We start from the raw sequence: 19,555 nt of genomic DNA, 5'->3' as shown, positions 1-19,555 counted from the left end.
TGTTACAGCCGAAGGCAGAAGGCCACCAATGACGCATCCAAGGGCTTGTTTCAGGGAGTTAACATTGGCCTTCTGATAACAGCTCTTATCAGATCGCTTTGCAAACAGAGCAGTGTTTTATTTGGCTAGTAAACCTGGCTCAACACCTGCTCATGGTTAACAGATTGGTATTATCCACATTCATTGAGTGCTACCTAATAAAGCTGCCGGTTACCCTGGACTGTAAGTTCCTTGTGGCATCAGGATGGACTTTTTAAATGAAATCATAATCTCCTTCATTTTGAAGTAGAAAATTTTCCCCATCCTGTCCTCTATGTATTCCTCATTCCCATGCACCTGTCTGAGGTCCCAGAAACATAATGGGAATATTTCCATTAATTTTAGTAAGATTTGGATCACTCCTTAAGTGACTTGGCTGGCAAAATTTAGGGTAGAAGAGAAGACTCTGTTCCCTACCCTTGTGCTGGCTAAAGATAGAGGGGAGCAGAAGTGCAAGCCAAATGGAGAAGAACCAGAGAAGATGCATACAAGGACAGCTTTTGATGTTGGGTCAGCCTGGACCTGCTTGGTCATGGGATCATCTTACCCGTGTTTGAGTTGAGCTGAAATTTTCCATGGTCATTGCCATTCACGATTTCATACTTGATCTCTGTGTTTTCTGCATTGTCCCTTGTCAAGGCTGACAGGTTGAGGACCTCTGTACCCACAGCTACGTCTTCCTTTACCATGGCCATATACTCAGGGGCCAGGAAAACAGGCAGATATTCATTTAGATCCACAACGGAGACAGTGACAGTGCCAAGAGCAGAGAGAGGCTCCGGGGTGCCCCGGTCAGTAGCACGAACTGTCAGCTCAAATGCTGAATGCTGCGAATCCTTCAGAGGCTTTTCCAGACGGATCACCCCTGTGGTTTCCTCAATTGAAAAGTGTCCATTGGCAGAGTCAGACAGAGAATAGACCACCTCAGCGTTGAGACCTGAAAGGATAAAGGACAGGCTGCATTAATTCTTGGGTAGGAATGCTGCTGGTTTAATCCTTATTTTTTTAATCCATTAGGACTATGTGTACTTAATGACCTTAAATTCCTAGGGAAAATGGAGGCTGCAGGAACACTACGTGTGTCCCTGTCCATGTGTAGGTCCAGACATCTAGCCATGCTCACCATCATTTATCAGCATCACCTGTCTGTATTTACTGGTGCTTCCCATTTTTAATTCCCCTGTTTTTAAATGTTATATCCCTTCATATCTGCAGATAAATATGTTCTTGCTTCTCTGTCATTGTAAATTCGTTCTCTGCTGGAGAGGTTTATTGAAAGCTCCTTGCTTAGGAGTCTTACCTATGTTTCTGAGAATCTTTGAGTCTTCGGAAGGACCTCTCCATCCATATCACCCTACCACATCCGGATCTAAAGCTCATTTTTTCCATATGGTCATTCTCAATCTCCATCTTTGGTAAGGTTTCTGTCCAGTTTGGATCCCTGACAAACCGCGTGTCACAGTTTGTGCTGTGCATCATGGTTACAGTTACTGAGCATGTCCTCAAAGTCTATCTTTGCATGTTTCTACAGATTTTGCATATTCTACCGGGTCACAAAAATGCTGATGCCAGCCTGCTAGTCGAGAACACGTCAATGATAAGATCCAGGCACATCTTCGCCAAGATTCAATCATCTGTGCCCATCACTGTAGCCCTTCCTAGGTTTCAAAGGTTTCTATTCAGGATGAAAGATGAACTCTACTAAAAAGTAAATCCCCTTCTGACTCACCTTCATCGAGGTCCCTGGCAGCAACCACAGCAATGGGTGTCTTTGCCGTGGTGTTGTCAAAAACAGCCACGGCGCAGTGACTGGGGAAGAATCTCGGTGCATTGTCATTCGTGTCCTCTACAATCAGTGTTATATCTGCCTGGCAGGAACGGCCTCCACCATCTGTTGCTTTGGCAACAAGATGGTACGTAGGTTTCTGTTCGCGGTCGAGAGGTGCAGATGTGGTCAGTTCCCCTGTTGGAAAGAACAAGAGATGGTCTTGTCTCCTGCAGCTGCAGCCGCAGTTTTGGGGAGCTCGGAGAGATTCAATCATGCTGCCTTCCTGGGTGAACCGTGGGAGACAACAGAGCGGGTTTGAATGCTGTTTGTAATCCAGCTAATAGCGGTAATGTGTCCACACCACATTGCTTGGGGCTATTCTCGGATCGCTGCCAGCCAGTGCCCTGGCAGGGCTTGGCATGGGGAGTCCTGCAAGTTGGGCTGAACTTCATGTGGGGGATGTTGTCATGGGATGAAAGTGCTCGTAAAGTTGTGTTATACTTCTAAAGACCTTTATAAACCCTGATGCATTAAGCTTTCTGCAATGTAATGAACCCCAAATGATCTCTAGAATGATCATCATATCTGTTTGGACAAATACACTGCCCAAGACCTGATAGGATTTTTTTTAGAGTTTAGAACTTGGGTCTTTGGTTCAAGCCAAATGCTTGCTGATCTCTCCTTCTTGAGAACTGCCTTTAACAATGGTGTCTAACCTTCATTTTAACAATGCTAATGCCAACATTTGTAAAGAAAGCTAGCAGGAAAATGTAGAGCTGATTCTCCTCTATACTGTAGTGCAATAAACCTGCCTGTTTGTCATTCCCTCCTAGCTTGGGAGAGCTGCAATGAGCAATCCTTTTGTTTGCTTAAGAGGAGACAAGTGTTGAGCCACACCAGGAACTGGCACTTTTTGGGAGTGGGTGAAGAAGAGGATAAAAGCATCCCATCGCCCAGCTCTCACCTGTGTGTGGGCCCAGCCGGAACTCCTCTGCGCCAGGGCCGTGGAGGCTGTACGTTACCTGCGCGTTGCTGCCAACATCGGGGTCGGTTGCTGATATTTTCAAAATGAAAAGACCCGGCAGAGCATCTTCAGAGACTCTTCCGGTGTAGAATATCTGGCAAGGACAGAAGGTGTCGTTGGCATCTAAGCTGTCTTAAAAATACCTTCATTCCATATCGGGAGGAATGGATGAGCAGAAGCTTCGTAGAGAAGGATAAACCATGTGGTTTATAGGGAAACATGATACACCTCCCATTGCCAGCTTCCAGGGTGTGGACTGGGACCAGTGAGCTCATTTCACACAAGCCTTTGAATCTCCTTTGGGAAGTAACCACCTCTGTTCTTTCTCACCATGGGTAACATCCATGGCAGCGATCAGCTCTCTACAGTAACCAACCTCCTGATGGGAATCACTCAGCTTAGCAGGATATAAAACTCAGTAATTTACATGCCTCTACCCAGGAGGCTTCCTGGCATTGTTTATCTCCAAAAATTATCCTTCATAATGCTTAGGCGCTCACTTACTGCTGGCAAACATGCTTGGAGGCTAGACTTAATGTTCTTGCTTGACATGCAGCTTAATTAAAATTGCTAAATATAATCAAAGCAAGAGGATCATGTGAGAAGAATTATGACAAGGCAAACCCTCTTAACATGCTCTTTCTGTTTTTTTCTTCTTCACTATTGTATTCTCTCCTCCGAGGCCTCCCTCATGCCCCTGGTGTCCCAAGACAGATGTCTTACCTGGCCACACTCAGGGCTGTTGTCATTGATATCCAGAACAAAAATTTCCACTTCAGTGGTAGCCTGAAATTTCCCATCGGAGGCCATAACCTTGAGGAGATATTTCTCTGTATCTTCTCTGTCCAGAGGCTTCTTGGAAGAAATAGTCCATTCTCCCTCTATTTGGTTAACTGTGAACTGTCCTAGTGCGTCTCCTTCTAGAAGGGAGCAGGAGGCAAGGAAAAAAGGCATTTACCAAGTGGTGAAACTCAGAAGCGATAAGGGAAGGAGATATAGGTATGTCCACTGCTTGTCCTTTAGGAGAGCTGATGGACTTGTGGTGGTGACACAGAGAGGGCATCCGTGTCATATCAGGCAGGCAAGGAGCATTTGGTCTGTCTCACAGAAATACCCTGCCTGTTTCTCTAATTCATTGTCTGCATGTTGCACTGAAAGGAGGAAACAAACAACTCCTGACGGTGAAAATGTCTCGTTAATGTTCTGCAGATGTGCATATTCATTGCCTCAAAACCACATTGTCTCACCTTCCTAAAGTGTGTCAGTCTTTCGTGGTGCATGTTCCTAAAGGGATCTGAGAGTTGCAAATACCCTGCAGACGTTGGTTGGATCTTATAGTTACAGTGCCATGTGCTGTATTTGCTTTTAACCTGTAGAAGTGTTTAATATATAGCTGTGCTTTCTGGGGCTCCTTTTTAATTCTTTAAGAACCAAATGACAAGAGACAGGCAAATCCAGATGAGGCAGGCTTTCTGGTCCACCAGATTCATGCCGCTCACTGGGTGGATGCTGCCCCTGGAGAATCCTTCTGGCAAAGAGCTGGTGTCCTCTGCGGACCCTGCACCGTTGGGCAGAAGGAGGGAGTACGTTCGGTAAAGGGAGGCAACAAAGAGACCTGGCTGTAGAGCTTGCGTTAGATTCTGAAGGGCCTCGCACAGCTGTGTAAATTAAATTCACCCTCTTTCTGCTTTCATTTGCTCTGTTGTAATGAGGTTGTGAATCCAGAGGCACAATGAGACCTCTCCTGACTCTTCTTCTGATACTGGGAGGCTCCAGTCCATGCTCAGATTTAGTTTCTCTGTGTTTGAAATCCATGTGCATGTGAACAACAGGAACCTGGGCTCTGTGTTCACCTCCTTTCTTTTGCTGAAGCACTATACTGGAGTTCTATTCATATGTTTACAGGTAGAGTTTGATTTGTGCTTGTAAGTAGAAAGTAGAGAGAATGTTGGGGATTTACTACTAACATAAACGTGCATTCTCTCAGGTTTAAAGTTAGCTGGAAGTTACTACTACCTTAAAGATGGCAGAAATGTGAAGACATATATGGATTTAATCTTTCCTCCCAAAGGTTTGCAAATACCTCAGCATGCCATAAACCAATTGAAAGTACCTGCATTCCTCCCCTATTTTGAATGGTTGCAATAATAGATAACAGGCTGCAGCATGATCTCGCTAAATGTTTTGACCCTGAAGGGTCCTCGTTGGAGTTTGAACAAACATTTTAATTTGAAGTATTTGTTCCAGGTCTGAGAAAGACCCTTTGGGGTCAAAAAGTACTGTAAAATCAAGCTTATACTTGTGCAGATGCACAACAAACATTCCAGTGTAACATTGTTGTTGTTTTACAGCAGCGATTAGTTTTAGTTGGCACAACTGATGTTTCAGAGATGCCAGAGTCATCTTCAGTATTTCTTGTTAGCCAAAACCCTTGCTAAGATTGACATGCAGCCTCAAATATTCACCAGTCTGCAGAGTGGTTAACTGCAGCTTTATGAGATCTGCTTGTTTGTTAAGTCGAAGTGGCTTCATAGGAAACACATTTAATACCAGAAAGTTACACACATCATATGTGCATATGTATAGCTATTAAAAATACAGGCAGGCTACACATGTGTGTGATGTTTAAATTGACTGCACTGTTCGCAAGAGAAAAAGCTGCATCAGAGACCTTAGATACAAATCACAGTATCTATGTAACAAAAGCCTTCTTTCCTGCTGTACCTCCGCTTCTGTCCTTCCAATAGATATTGCTATCTTAATTATTCCTCTGTTAAGAAAGTGCAAATAAGTCTGTCTACAGTACTGTGTACTTTTATTTATTTATTTATTTATTTGCAAATAAATAGGACAGTTCAGTGGTGGGATAGCTATTATAATGATACTTCCACCCACTGCAGTTAGTTACTAAAGAGTTTTGGATACCCCAGACTCATTTAACTGAGGAGTCCAGCTCATGACAGAGCTCAAGCTTCATCTCCTGCTTCTAATAGGGCTGTCAGTATAACCTTATTTCTGTATTAGTATTCTACAAAACAAGGTATCAAATCCTCACTTTGAGAAGATACTCTATTCTTGCTCACTGAAGATTTCAAGACAGAAAACACTCACCAGTGATGTAGCATGTGACCCGCCGGTTCTGCTCAGAGATGTCTGCATCGATGGTGCTCAGTGTGACAACCACCTGCCCTGGCTCCGCGTTCTCAATTACCGATCCTTTATAGAAGTCTGAGGTGAACTGTGGAGCATTATCATTTTCATCAGAGACAGTGACCTCCACCAGGGTTTGGGAAGAGAGCTGGACTTTCCTGCCATGGTCAGTGGCCACCACATAAAACCGATAGATCTCCTGAGCTTCACAGTCCAGCTCTTTTAGTGTGGTGATCCATCCACTTTCCCCATCAATGGTGAAAATTCCTCGGAGGTTGCCAGATTCTGCTTCTAGACTGTAGGTCACTTGTCCATCATTTCCCGTGTCCTGGTCGTTAGCCGTCACTTGAATGACTGTGGTTCCTGATGGCATATTCTCCATGACAAAAGCTTTGTAGGGGTCTGCCTCAAAAACAGGTCTGTTGTCATTGACATCCTGCACGTGGATGTTCACAGAGACCAGGGAGACCAGCTCAGTCTCCTGATGTGAGCAGTGAGCCATAACATCAATCTGGTACCACTTGGTGGTCTCATGATCCACAGCCTTTTTGATTTTCAAAGCCCCTGTTTGTTCGTCCAATGTAAACACCTCGTCCTTGTTACTTTCTGCAGTGGTTCCCTTCACTAGGCTGTATATGATGGGTTCCTCTGCAAATGCTTTGACTGACCCTATTTCTGATCCCTCTGGAAGATCCTCTGATGCAGAGAATGTATAAAGGGGCTCAGAAAACCTTGGCAATGTCACCTCCCTGGGGACAATCTGAAGATTCACTGGGACAAGAGAGTTCCAATGAGGGGGTCTGCTGTCTTCAGCTTTCACCTTGAAGTTAAAGGCTCTGTTTTCTAAACCAACAAGACTCTCCTTGACCTTAACAACCCCAGTGGCAGCATTGATCTCAACAAGGTCTTCTGCCACATCTTCCACAGAGTCAACGGAGTAAATGACATCTGCATTTGCACCTTCATCAGCATCATAAGCCAGTACCTGGATGACAGGCGAGCCTTTGCTTACATTGGACTGGATGGACAGGGTGTATTCAGAGGCTTTGAACTGAGGTGGGTTGTCATTCTCATCTGTAAGGATTATTTTGACAGTGCAGAACGCCACCTTCCCACCCCCGTCCTTGGCCATGACTTTAATAGCAATGACTCTCTCTGTTGAGTTTTCCCTGTCCAGTTTTTGCAGTGTGGTAATACGGCCTTTATCGTCTATGGAGAACTTCTCATGGGCGAGTTTATTTATGATGGTGTAGTCTATGGTGCCATACGGGCCACCATCTGGGTCAATAGCCAGAAGCTCAATCACTTTGGTACCTATCTCAGCATTTTCTGCCAGCTCTGCCTCGTACACGTTCTGCCGAAAAGAGGGGCTGTATTTGTTGGCATTTGTGGTGTTGATATACACAGGCACAGTGCTCTTAAAAACTCCATCTGAAGCAGAAACTCTGAGATTGTAAAATGACTCCAAGTCCTTTTTACAGCGGTTGAACATGGATATTATTCCAGAAGTGCTGTTGATAGTGAAATGCCTGTTGTCATTGCCTGAGAGTATCACGTATTCCAGTCGGGTGGTGTCTCCGCTATCGGGGTCCAGGGCCTGGACTTTTATCACAATGTGCCCACACGTAGCCATTTCGCTTACCTTGGCTTCATACTGAAGCTGGCTGAACTCAGGGGGGTTGTCATTGATGTCTGACACATCCACAATTACGAGGGCATCACTGCTAAGCGGAGGCATTCCATGATCTGCAGCTCTTACTTTCATGCGAAACTGTTGATTCTTTTCATAATCAAGTGCTTGAGCTGTTGTTATTTGCCCTGTACTGGCATCAATATTAAAGAACTTGGTAGCATCTGAACCATCATCCAAGATCTGATAGGAGACAACTTTGTTTCTGCCTGAATCCTTATCAGAAGCAAAGAGCTGGACAACAGGAGTTTGTGCTGGCAAACTCTCTGAGACAGATGCTGTGTAGATCATCTGAGAAAATATGGGGGGGTTGTCATTTATGTCCTCTACCTCCACCTCTACTCTGGCTTCTGAAAAAGATCCTAGTGCTGTGTCGGTGGCTCTAACGGTGAATGTGTGTTTTGTCTCTAGCTCATAGTCCAGTTGACCGGTGACAGTGAGGACACCAGTTTTGAAGTCGGTGCTGAACAGTTTCAGGGAGTCGTCTTCCACTATGTTGTAGATGAGGCGCAAGCCTTCAGGGCTGCGAGCCTGTATGTGGAGGATGGATGTGTACAGGGGGATGTTTTCTGGTACTTTCACTCGATAGTACAAACTTTGGAACAGGGGGTTGGATTTGTTCCTCACACTAATCACAACCTCCTCTTCAGCATGGAGGGGGGGCTCGCCTTTGTCCTTAGCAATGACTCGGAGGTTGTATTTGTTTAAAGCTTGATAATCAAGAGGCTTCTTAAGTGAGATGTCTCCTAGGTATGGGTCAATCCAAAAATATTTGTAGTCCTCTGCAAATGAGTAGGTAATGGCTCCGTTATCCCCTATGTCTTTGTCTGTTGCTGACACCTGAAAAAGCACATCACCTGGCTCTGTGCCATCTTGCACCGAGGTGTAATATGGCACGTTCTCAAACTGAGGTGGATTGTCATTGACATCCTCTATATAAACCTTGACTGTGGCTTGGGACACTCTTGGTGGTTTCCTGTTGTCCTTCACTTCCACAGCTACCTCATGCATGTCTTGTGCTTCACGGTCAAATTTCACACCCGTGGTCTGGAGCACTCCAGATGCCTGGATCATTTTGAATCGTTCCTTTCCATTCAAAAGCGAATAGAAAAGTGGTTCATTTAGCTGATAGCCCTTGACCCCAAGAACAGTGAGAGTCTTCTCATCTGTAGAATTCTCCATCACAGTTGCTGTATACACATCTTGATCAAATTTTAAGCTTGTACCTTGTGCTTGAGTTAAATTTAGCTTAACCAGAGCAGTACTCTTATATAAGCCATCACCAGCTCTGACAGTGAGTTCACGATGGCTTCCCAGGCCAGTAGCATTGAGAATGGAGAGGAGGCCTGTGACTGGATGAATATAGAAAGCATTATCAAGGTTCCCTTTCACAATGCTGTAGGTCACCTCTGAATCTGCATCTTTTGCCTGCACTGACAAAAGCTCCATCCCTGGGTGAGCAGGTAGCAAGATAGAAAGCTCATAGCTGTCTTTGGAAAAGATTGGAGGTGAATCATTCACGTCTTTAACATGAATTGTGACCTTGGCTGGCTTGGATGCAAATAAGCTGGGACTTCCACTGTCATGTGCATGTACACTAAAGTGGAAAACTGGGGTGAGCTCATAGTCTATATCAGCACGACTGGTAAGTGTCCCTGTACTGGGATCTACTGTAAAATATTTAAGTGCCTCTGTTTCCAAAATCTCATAAACCAGCAGAGCATTAGAGTCTTGATCAGCATCTGTTGCATGGGTCACAAGGGGAGCATTGCTTTCATCCAGAACCATGCTTTGTGATGGAGCATTCTCCATGATCCAGCCAACGAAGGAAGGCTTAACAAAGATGGGCGCATTGTCGTTCTCATCTATGACATAGATAAGTACAATTGTGTCCATAAATGCTCCAGCCATGTTGGTGCCACGGACTTTCAACTGGTAAAAAGACACCTGCTCAAAATCTAAGCTCTTCTGAGTGGAAATAAGGCCTGACTGATAGTTCATGGAGAACACCCCATCTCCATTTCCATCTTTTATTTCATAGCTGACCGGTGACAAGCTTGTGGCTGAAACCTGGATCAGAGGAGAGCCAACAGCAATGGATTCACTGATTTCTGTGATATATTCAGCCTCTGGGAATTTTGGAGGGGTTCGATCAGAGGGTCTAATGCGGACATGTACTGTAGCAGAATCTTTAAGCTGGGGGAACCCCTGATCTTCTGCCTTTACAATAAGAGTAAATCGCTCCTGCCTGGATGGGTCCAGTTTCTGGGCAACTGTAATAATTCCGGAATACAGGTCGATGCTGAAGAAACCTTCCCCATTACCTGCAAGAAGAGAAATGACAAAGTGAAGGTCTTGGTTTTCTGAGTATCTTTTCCATAGATGCTCCTGATTTCAGATGTAATTAACATCTGTTTCTTTCACTGGGAGACAACAATCTTTGTTAATTTCTAAATAATTTTCATTCTAAGAACAATGAACCCATTGAGATCTATAAGCTAACTTTTAAATCAATCAAAATGTAAATTAGAGACAAATACCCTTTAATTTGAGCCCATTTAGTGGTGGCAGAGCATGTGCTTGAAGCTTTTCCTCTTGTGCAGAACATGGTAGCACAGACTATGCTAGATACTTCAAGCTCTGTCATGCTCATAATTACCAATACTTCAGGAGCAATTAAATTCCTCAGTCCTTGATCTAAATTGCAGTGGGAAAGATGGAGCAAAGAATGGCTTGTCTCCTGCAAAGAATTTACTTGGTAAATAGGCCATGTGGAACAGCCGTAAGTATTTAGGTTTTAACCTCTAGAATGAATAATAAAATACTTGCCCACTGAGCTTGTACGACCCAAAAAGACCATCAGCTAAAGCGGAGAGGGTGCTCACCTTCCTTCAAGGATATATTTCTTGGTAGAACTGGTGGAAGTGATGAGGACCGCTGGGTGAGTGGGAGTACTTTTGCCTAAGAACTGGATAAGGATCTCTCTCTCAGTTCCCATGGACAGGAAGAGAAGATTTTAAGTTGTTCTAACGCATCCAGTCACATTTTTTCTTAGACTAGTGACTCAACATTGAACTGTCTTCCTAAGGATGGATGCCTTTTCTATAAGATGAAAATTTCCATAAAATGGAAATAACCTGCTTGCTCTATATTTTCTTTGGATAGGAAAAAAAAAATCACATTTTAGCCATGTGCAGCCATTTACTGTTCTTTGCAACAACTAGGGAAAGCTGGTCAACTGTCTGGCCACTAGCTAGAGCATGGAAATGCAGGCATGTTCATAGCCTAAACCGTCTTGTTGCATGGCTCTCACCTGCCTGAAGGGAGTAGTGGATTTCAGCGTTGGCTCCTTGGTCCTGATCAAGGGCTCTGACTTGCATAACCTCTGTGCCCACCACTGCCGAGTCCGGCACTTCTGCTTCGTAATGGATGCTGCTGAACTGTGGAGGGTGAAGGTTGCAGTTATCCACATGGATGATGACTCGAACAAAGTTCCTCTTGATGGGCACCTCCTGATCTCGTACCTGAAGGACAGAGGAAGAGCAGGTATGGTCAAATCAGGGAGCAGGCAGCCTTGCCTGCACCAGGCTTCCAAGTACCTCATCAGGGCTCATAGAGAGTGGCGTGTTTCAGAGGTTCCAACCCCTTGGATGGGAATGAGCCTCTAAGTTTCAGCGCCAAAACTCAGCCTTGGATTTGAAACCACACATTAACAATTATCCACTGTGCTTCCTTGTACAACAATCCAGTGGCCATTCGAAGAAATTAGCAGTTGATGGGCTCAGCACATGGTTAGAAGAAAGCAAGGTGTTGCCTAGATTTATCCAGGATGGTTATATAGTAAAGATTAACACCCTGCTTTCCTCTTCCCTGTTGTTCTAGACAAATATTCCCTCAAAGTCTAGAATCAGTCTGAATTTCTCCAGTGACCCATAAATCCCAGAGAAGCTGATGGACTTGGCAGAGTTTGGCTGGGACTTACCATCACTGTTAGGGTGTGTTGTGGCATGGGCTGGGAACTGAAGCCTTCTGCTGTTGTGAGGACCCCACTACTTGGATCCAGCTGGAAAAGCCTCGTGCTTTTGGGGTCCACGCTGCCATGGATGGTGTAGATGAGCCCCTTGCCTTTGTCCTTGTCTGTAGCACTGACTCGAAGGATTTCCCTTCCTGAGGGGGTATCTTCAGGAATCGTCTCCTCGTAATGGCTCTCCAGGAACTGGGGGCGGTGCTGGTTGATGTCAATCACATGGATAAATGCCTGTAGGGGAGACAGCACAGTGAGGGCAGCAGAGACATGGGACCAACGTGACTTATACAGCCATGTAAAATCTCAGCTACCAACCCCTCTTGGGTGTAGCCGTGCTCTGAGCCTTGTAACTACCACAGCTTTCCAGCTCTTGGGGCTTTGCCATCCATGGTGAATGGGAGCCCTTTTGTCCTTCTTCCCAAGAAATTCTGCTGTGCATTTCCTCGGTGACTTTCAGTTTGCTTCCTCTCTTTTTTTTTTTTTCTTAATCTCTCCAAGCTGGCAAGCCATTCATACCGAACGTGCCTGTGTTTGGCACACGGCGAAACTGTCACAGCCTGCCATGAAAAGCAGCAGCCGCTCAGCCGTGGTGCCAGTTTTGCTGGCTGGTGCCTCCACACCAGCCCTCATTAATTACGCACCAGAAGGCTGATGGGGGAGGTTATTTGGTAAGGGGAGGGAGAGTTTGGTCTATCTCAAGAGCAGCATATGTGTGGAGAAGGTATGCAGAAACAAAGTTTGTGGTCTACACTTTTTAGCCAAATCATACCCTCTGCATGTAACAGCAAACCCCTGTGAATGGCCTGCCTGAATTCTGCCTGCAAAGTCACCTAGTTTTTCTGTTTGGTCCCCTGCCCATCCTGACTCCTCTACTGATGCGTTGACTGAATCTTAGGAAGTCCCAACCAAGCGTAATAATTTGCTTCCTTTAGCAAACCTGAACATGCCATGGCTGTTTTGCACAAGCAGGTTTTTTGACATCTGCTAGTGGCCTTGAGTGCCAAAATAAACATAGGGATAAGATGCAAGGTGTCAGAGAATGCATACCAGGCAAGGTGGGGCTTTGTTTGTTTATTTGGAACAATACTTGGTGATATTTGAGATAGATAGCTGTCTGTTAGTGTTGCGTTTCACAGGAATGGTAGTGTTCCTCACTCATCATCCCCTGCAAACCTCCGCAGTGAAATTCCCACGATGAGCGTCACTGATGGGTGACTCATGTTCTAGGTCTTCCTGTGCAGTGAGGCATGGATTTTTGGCTGCTTTTTATGTCTGGAGAAAATTGTTTGTGAAAGATGAAGCCCTGAGTACCCTTCCTGAGGGTAGGTAAAGATGGGCAAATCTCAACAGCCATTTTAAATGGGACTCGGAGACATGCCTGGGAGCAAAGTGCCTCTTTTCACCAGTGCTTGCTTTTCACGTGGCAACTCAGAGGAGGTGACATCTCTTCTGTTGCCCCACTCAGCCTCCTGGACCTCAGTGCTGATGCGTTATCAATGCTCCATACGCTTGGAGCAGCACAGGGCTGGGCCTGACTTCATCTCTTGCAGATGTGTCTGTGCTGGCTTTCCACAGGCTAGCAAGTCTCAGGAGCACCTCTTGACATGGTACCATGGACTTAAGCCTGATCTAACTGCATATGCATTTCCCTTATGTCTTAGTATGTTGTCCGGCCATGTGGTTGTTCAGCCTGAGTAGCTGAGAGCAAGTTGAGGTCTGAGAGTGTGAACTGCCACCCCAGCTTGGCTGGTGGTGTAGCTGTGTCCTTGTGTCCTGGCTGTGATCAAAAGGAAAAGCCCAGGCTTTCTATTATTTTGGGTTTCCAACAATATTCAAAAAAAAATCTTAATTTGGTACTTGGGAAAGACTTGGGTCACTGTGTAATGTAAGATCATGGTGTAAGGAGATTCTTGCACCTGGCACTTGATCTAGACCTCAGTTGAGTCAGAAGAAAGATTCCCTTTGGCATATACTCACTCTAGATGAGGTCTCTACTAAATTAAAGAACATTACCTGGGTTTTGATGGTAGTGGACCCATCAGTGACTTCTACTGTCAGGTTATAGCTTGACTTCTTCCTTGCATCGAGGGGTCTTGCAATGACCATGCTGCCTGTACTCTTTTCAATGTCAAAATCCATGTCGTCATCACCACCTGGGATGCGGGAGAGATGGGAAAAGGAAATGGGGGGACAGCTACAGTTAGATTTTTGTCTGGAGCAAGCTGCAGGTGCTGGCAGCCTCCACAGGGGCAGGGATCTGAGGAGCTGCCTGGAGATCCAAAGGATGAGGATCAACCCTCCAGTACACAAAACACATAAAGAACTCAAGCCCAGCCACAGATACATGGCATGCCAGGCAATATACCTTCATTCTAGCTGTACCTCTTGGGACACAGCTAGGTTGGGGACAGTGCCATAGGTGAGGTTTCCCCTGAGTCTGGAAACTCAATACAAGATGTGGACACAGGAGACAGGGAGGACATGGAGAAGCTGGACAAAAAAGTAGTCACAGACTGTGACAAAGGAGTGTGAGAGGGAAGATGAGAGGAATTAGAGAAAATAAGGGGGACCAGTGAAGAGTAAAGCATGCACATATGCATATGCTGTCCCGGATAGATTTGCAACAGTCATGTTTGAGCACTGATTTATTTGCACAAGATCTCCAGCTACGCAGCATCATGGCCTTAGCACGGATCAGAGACCTGTAGGGCTGAACAATGTTCCTGCTGGCTTCCTATTCAAGGTCACACTGTGGGCATATCAGCGATGGTCTTCATCGCCATGGTTGGGGGCCCGTGAGCTACCTGAAGAAGCCCAATACTTGAACAGTTGGGGAGGCAGACGGTGCTTGTTGGTGCCTCCAACCCAGATGGCTGCGTCGTGCAGGGAACTGCAGGCCTGAGCAGCTCCGCAGCAGAAGGCCATTCCTCATGCCACGGCTGTTCAGCCCTGGCGTGGCAGCTCCTTTCTCGTGTCTCACTTGCTGGTGGCCTGTTAGGTCACTATCGCAGGTGAAACACTGCCCTGCTGTTCTGAGATGCAGAAGCAGTTTTCTGCGATTTGTCCCAGGTCTCAACTTTTTTGCTTCCCAGCTACTGAATGCTCTGTTTGATTCTCTTACCAGCTGGGAAAATCTTAGCTGGTGGTGAAATTACACGTCTTCCCTTGCGGGAGAAATGCAGTGGTTGCCAGCCATCTGGACTAACACTTTCCTGCTGGGAAGGAGATGGAAAGAAGCAGAGAGAGAGGAAAAGAGAGACCCATGGATGCCTTTCCCTAATAAAAGAGAGAAGGGCTCCCTTTGCACGGTGCCAAAGTGACAGAGGAAGCCCAAGAAAGGAAAGAGATGAAGAAAGATGCTGCTTTGTCAGAGTTTTTGCAGACATCATCAAGCCTGGTTGCAGAGCCTTTGTGGACTGGGAAAGGCGAGATTTCGAACGAGGTGCTGAAAGCTCCAGGATCTCTGTATCACCTGCTTGGCTGCCAGCTACCGTGATGCTTTACTTTGTATAGTAGGAAAAAGTAAATCCTGTCCTCTTCCATCAGTACAGAGCCCTGAGTAGCACTTGGTGCACTAGAAACTGGTAAAAATAAGGCCAAGCATACAGGTAAGCATTCAGCAGGGAAACGATGGGATAACATTCAGAGGGATATACCGTTAATTCTGCAAACCCAAGTGGATACTAGTAATGCCAGATAAGCCATGCACTGATACCGCCTGCTCCTTATAGTGTTGTATCTCTTGTTGCTTAATTGTGTTTATGTACCATTATCCCTGCCCTAACATAGTAAGGCAAAAACTCTTCACTCACCCAATTAAGGCTTTGTCTGACGAGGGCAAACCCTGCAGGCAATGTCAGGGAAAGGCTGTGCAAGGCAGATTGGGGTGCCACTTGAAAACATCAAATTACATGAGCACAACTGGCCCTTGTTTGTCAGACCAGTTCTGTACACGCGCTGCCTGACGAGTCCCCTGGGGTGACAGCCCACGTCCCCTCTGCCTTGGCATCGCGTGTCTTAGAGAAGGCCCTAGAGCTTCTTCACATTTCATGTCTCAGTCATCCCTGGGATGCTGTGCGGTGGAAGGGAGAGCCCCACCAGTCAGGTCAGACCAGCTCTCTGGGGAATCCTTCCCTCTCGGGGCTGTGGGCTCAGCAGGGAGGGAGAGACAGGGGCTGTCTGCGAGACCCAGCCAAACACCTGCGTCCTCGCAGGCTGTTTTACCATAACCAACAGTGTCACTGGATTCCCAGGAGGAGTTGGGGCTGGCATGCCATGCCTTTCATGGGACATTGGAGAACACCTCAAACACTGGCAAATCCCAGAGTGTCATTAAGAAAGTGTGTTAGATAATTGCACTTGGCACGGGAGCCCTTGGACGGGCAGCTTTGTGTATGGCTGTTTAAGCCTTTTGGTGTCTGTGAGAAAGCTTTCCCTGTAGCTCACCTACACCTAAAGCAAACAACTTCATTAGCTCAGGCATGTGAGTGCTGAAAGCCAGGGGAGCTGGAGCAAGTGCTCCCAGACACCGCTGCCCTGGTTTACTTTCTGTGTCTCACCTGTGATATTAAACCACACTTGACTGGGGCCCATTTCGATGCTGATCACTCCCACCATATGGTTTACAGGATCTGTTTCCATCACGGCAAAGTTAAAATGCGGTTCATCGAAAGCAAGTGGCTCTGAGGAAGGGCTGGGACGGGTGACCCAGCTGATGTGAAGCCGCACGTGGGAAGAAAGTGGTGGGCTGCCGCCGTCCGTTGCCTTGACCTGCCGGGAAATGCATGTGTAGTCAGGGAGAAGGCTGGTTTAGCCTATGGGAGCCCCATGGGAAGCTGCTTCTCTCACCCACCAGGAGTTTCAGGTCCAGGTGCACCCAAAATCCCACAAAACAAATCTTGGCCCAGTAGCCTGTGCTCTGCCTGCGTCCAAGGTAGAGCCGTGCAACCCAAGTTCCTCTTGACCATGAAACCCAAAGACTGTTCATGTTCGCATCCACATCCGTATGGGATTGTGGATTACCATGTTTATCTCTGAGAGTGGGTTGGACAGTTTATTTTATATTTATCCTCCATTTTTAATAGCTTTGTACCTTCTGCATTTCCCATCACTCCTTCCCAATTTCTCTCCCTGTAACCTAAGTCTGTCTCATTCAAGTTCTCCTGCTGCTGCATTTTTTCCGTCTCTTTTCTGTCGCTGCATCCCTTTCTTCTCTTTCCCTCTCCACCCATCTCTTCCGATTGACTCTGTTTCCCTCTCCTCTCACCGTGAGTATGTTGTATTCGGAGGCAGGAAAAGCCTTCCTGGAGAACACCATGCCAGTTGTGGGGTTGATGGTGAATATCCCTTCTTCCTCCTCCTCGATGGTGTAGGTGATCTGGCTGTTCTGGCCCTGGTCACGATCCGAAGCGATCAGCCTGTAGACCGGCAGCGGCGTCTCCGAGGCATCTCTCTCGGGGAGCTGCACCATGAAGAGCTTGTGGGGGAAAGTGGGAGGGCTGTCGTTGGCATCCAGGACTTGTATCACGACTCTGCTGGTGGATTTCAGGGCTGGCTCTCCGTTGTCAGAAACAGCCACCTGCCAGCAAGCAAAGGGAGCAGGTGACAGAGCTGCTTGTTATGACCCAGGACATAAGCAACCAACCTTCATCCTGACGGGCAATGACTAAACTAGGGTGTTCACTTGGGTCTGCACTTGTAGCTCAACATCTTCAGAGACATTGCTCCTTTCTGCAGGGTAAAATCTGCTGGCTGTGGTTGGCACCATGCAAGGCTTGTGCATGCATGGGTAGACACATCTGCAGGGTTCCCGCTTGCAGTTGCTCAGGGCAATGGGTCAGATCCCACTGCCAGGTCAGGCTGTAGGTCATCAGGAGTCACACAACTGAAAACATTTGTATTGCAACGGCTTAGCAAGTTGTCACCTGTCTTCACTTGGCTGTGCCCGCGCACACTCCCAGCATGTTGCGTTGCAGAAATAAATGTATTATCCTCAATCACCCTGATAGACTGCAGCATCTTAAGATTCCTCTAAGGCAGGGGTGTCAAACTAATTTTCACTGGGACCCACATCAGCCTCGTGGTTGCCTTCAAAGGGCAGAATGTAATTTTAGGACTTTTTAAATGTAACAACTCCTGCTGTAATGTCAATATGCATAGCTCAGAGCAGCTAGGGATGGGGGCAGGTAACACAAAGCTACACAGCAATGTCTGATACAATGAGATAAATGCGGGTGGATTTCTCTCACTTGCCCTTTCCTCCATAACTTATTATCTCTCCTGCTAGAGGACAATTCCAGGCCTCTTCCCACATTCCCACAGCTTCCAGAACAGAGCTTTTGCTCCAGTCTTCAGTAAGGAAATAATAAACCCTGCAGTACTGCTGCAGCTGTCTCTTAGGGCAACACACACCATTTAATTAAGTTTCCCAGCAGTTGCGAGCTGATGGGATGAGATTCTTTCTCTGTGCTCCAACTTGCAAGGAAAGCTTTTTGAGGACTTAACACACTTGTACGTAAATAAAGCTAATTACAATCATCATTACCCACCTCTAGGATATGTTCAGCCTTGTATTCTCGATCCAGCTGCCGTGAAGTTGTAGAAATCAGACCTGCCAAGAAAGAAACCCTTTCAGCTCCAAGAGTCAGCATCCAAGGAAAACCAGAGCCGGTCAAATCTCCATGTGTCCCACATCAGCCTGGCCACCCGTCCTGTTTCAGGTTCCCTTTGTGATTAGAGGAGAACAACAGACACCCCCAGAGGGCAAGCTGTGCTGGTGAATCCCTGTGCGGAGATGCTGCTCTCGCTGTTCTGATTACAGAGACCGTGAGGAGGGGGGACACCTACCAGATCCTGACCTCAGCTGAGGGTTGTCCAAGCCATGTGGTGAGGCTTTCGGTGAGAAAGGCTGCAGGACCACGAAAACAAAACTTTTCTTATGCCTCTAAGTAACGCTCTGCATGTGCTGGCACAAGTTTGGCCTCTTTACAAGTCTCAACTCTTATTTTCCCTCTGTTGAACCTTGCTTTTTGTAATTTACAGTGTTCTGACAAAAGCTTTGTCTTCTGTCTTGGGAAATACGCTCTATTCTACCACTGGAATAAATGCATTCAGGCTAAAAATGAGGTATAGTTGATAATAATGTTGGTATATTATTTAAACCTTGCTGAGAGACAGGTTGAATCCAATAGCAATGGCAAGATTTGAGGGATTTCTAAAAAATACACACTAGTTTAGCCACAGGGAATAGATTGGATGCAGGAGGGAGGATTGTGGCTGTAATAAGCTAGAGTTTAAACAAAGTCATCATAATTGCCTGGTTTTGGCTTGTCAATGACTAAAATGAGTAGATGTGTAAAGGACAGAGTTGAGGCTCGTGTTTCTGCATCTGGTTTGATAATAGTCCTTATCAAGTGCCTTGATTCTACACCTTTGGAGAAAAGCAGCTCTAGACCATTTTCACAAGTGCTTTACAGATGATGGAAACTGTATATATAATACATGATTTTCTGCCAGTCATCAAGTCTGACACCTGTGAGCGTTTGTGTTAGTTCCCGTATCTCCTGGTGTTTGCCGTTGTCATGGTGTTTATCCCTTATGAAGACAAGTGCAGCTTCCTTGTACAAACGAAAGGCAGGGTGAATTTTCCTGACCACCACAAGCAGGGATACAGGCTCATGCTGCTCTGGGAAATGCTTTGTGTGGGAGGCAGGGCGCATTTGCAGTGGCGTGAGCATGTGCACTTGTGCATCCCGAAAGACTCGTGAGTCAGAGTTGCGCGAACCCATCTCAACTCTCGTTTCTCGTCCTAAGCCAAAAAGTTTTAATTAATAGTATTGTTTTCAGTTGTATCATACT

General features: G+C 46.2%; 1 protein-coding gene across 1 annotated transcript in view; it reads right to left on the bottom strand.

Moving 5' to 3' along the window:
• Positions 1-19,555, bottom strand: part of FAT2 (FAT atypical cadherin 2) — a 45,909-nt gene that overhangs the window by 16,627 nt on the left and 9,727 nt on the right. Inside the window, exons 3-13 of the mRNA XM_065644058.1 lie at positions 18,247-18,308; positions 16,965-17,276; positions 16,258-16,468; positions 13,712-13,851; positions 11,654-11,929; positions 10,985-11,195; positions 5,943-9,995; positions 3,555-3,751; positions 2,772-2,925; positions 1,769-2,002; positions 587-976 (exon numbers count right to left, since the gene is read on the bottom strand). Of these exons, the coding sequence (XP_065500130.1) occupies positions 587-976; positions 1,769-2,002; positions 2,772-2,925; positions 3,555-3,751; positions 5,943-9,995; positions 10,985-11,195; positions 11,654-11,929; positions 13,712-13,851; positions 16,258-16,468; positions 16,965-17,276; positions 18,247-18,308 (6,240 nt within the window). The remainder of the gene's footprint in view (positions 1-586; positions 977-1,768; positions 2,003-2,771; positions 2,926-3,554; positions 3,752-5,942; positions 9,996-10,984; positions 11,196-11,653; positions 11,930-13,711; positions 13,852-16,257; positions 16,469-16,964; positions 17,277-18,246; positions 18,309-19,555) is intronic.

This window comes from Caloenas nicobarica, chromosome 13 (genome assembly GCF_036013445.1).
Source record: "Caloenas nicobarica isolate bCalNic1 chromosome 13, bCalNic1.hap1, whole genome shotgun sequence".
NCBI classification, from domain to species: Eukaryota; Metazoa; Chordata; class Aves; order Columbiformes; family Columbidae; genus Caloenas; species Caloenas nicobarica.
The sequence above is the reverse complement of the archived record's forward strand: the minus strand, read 5'-3'. Positions and strand labels throughout refer to the sequence as shown.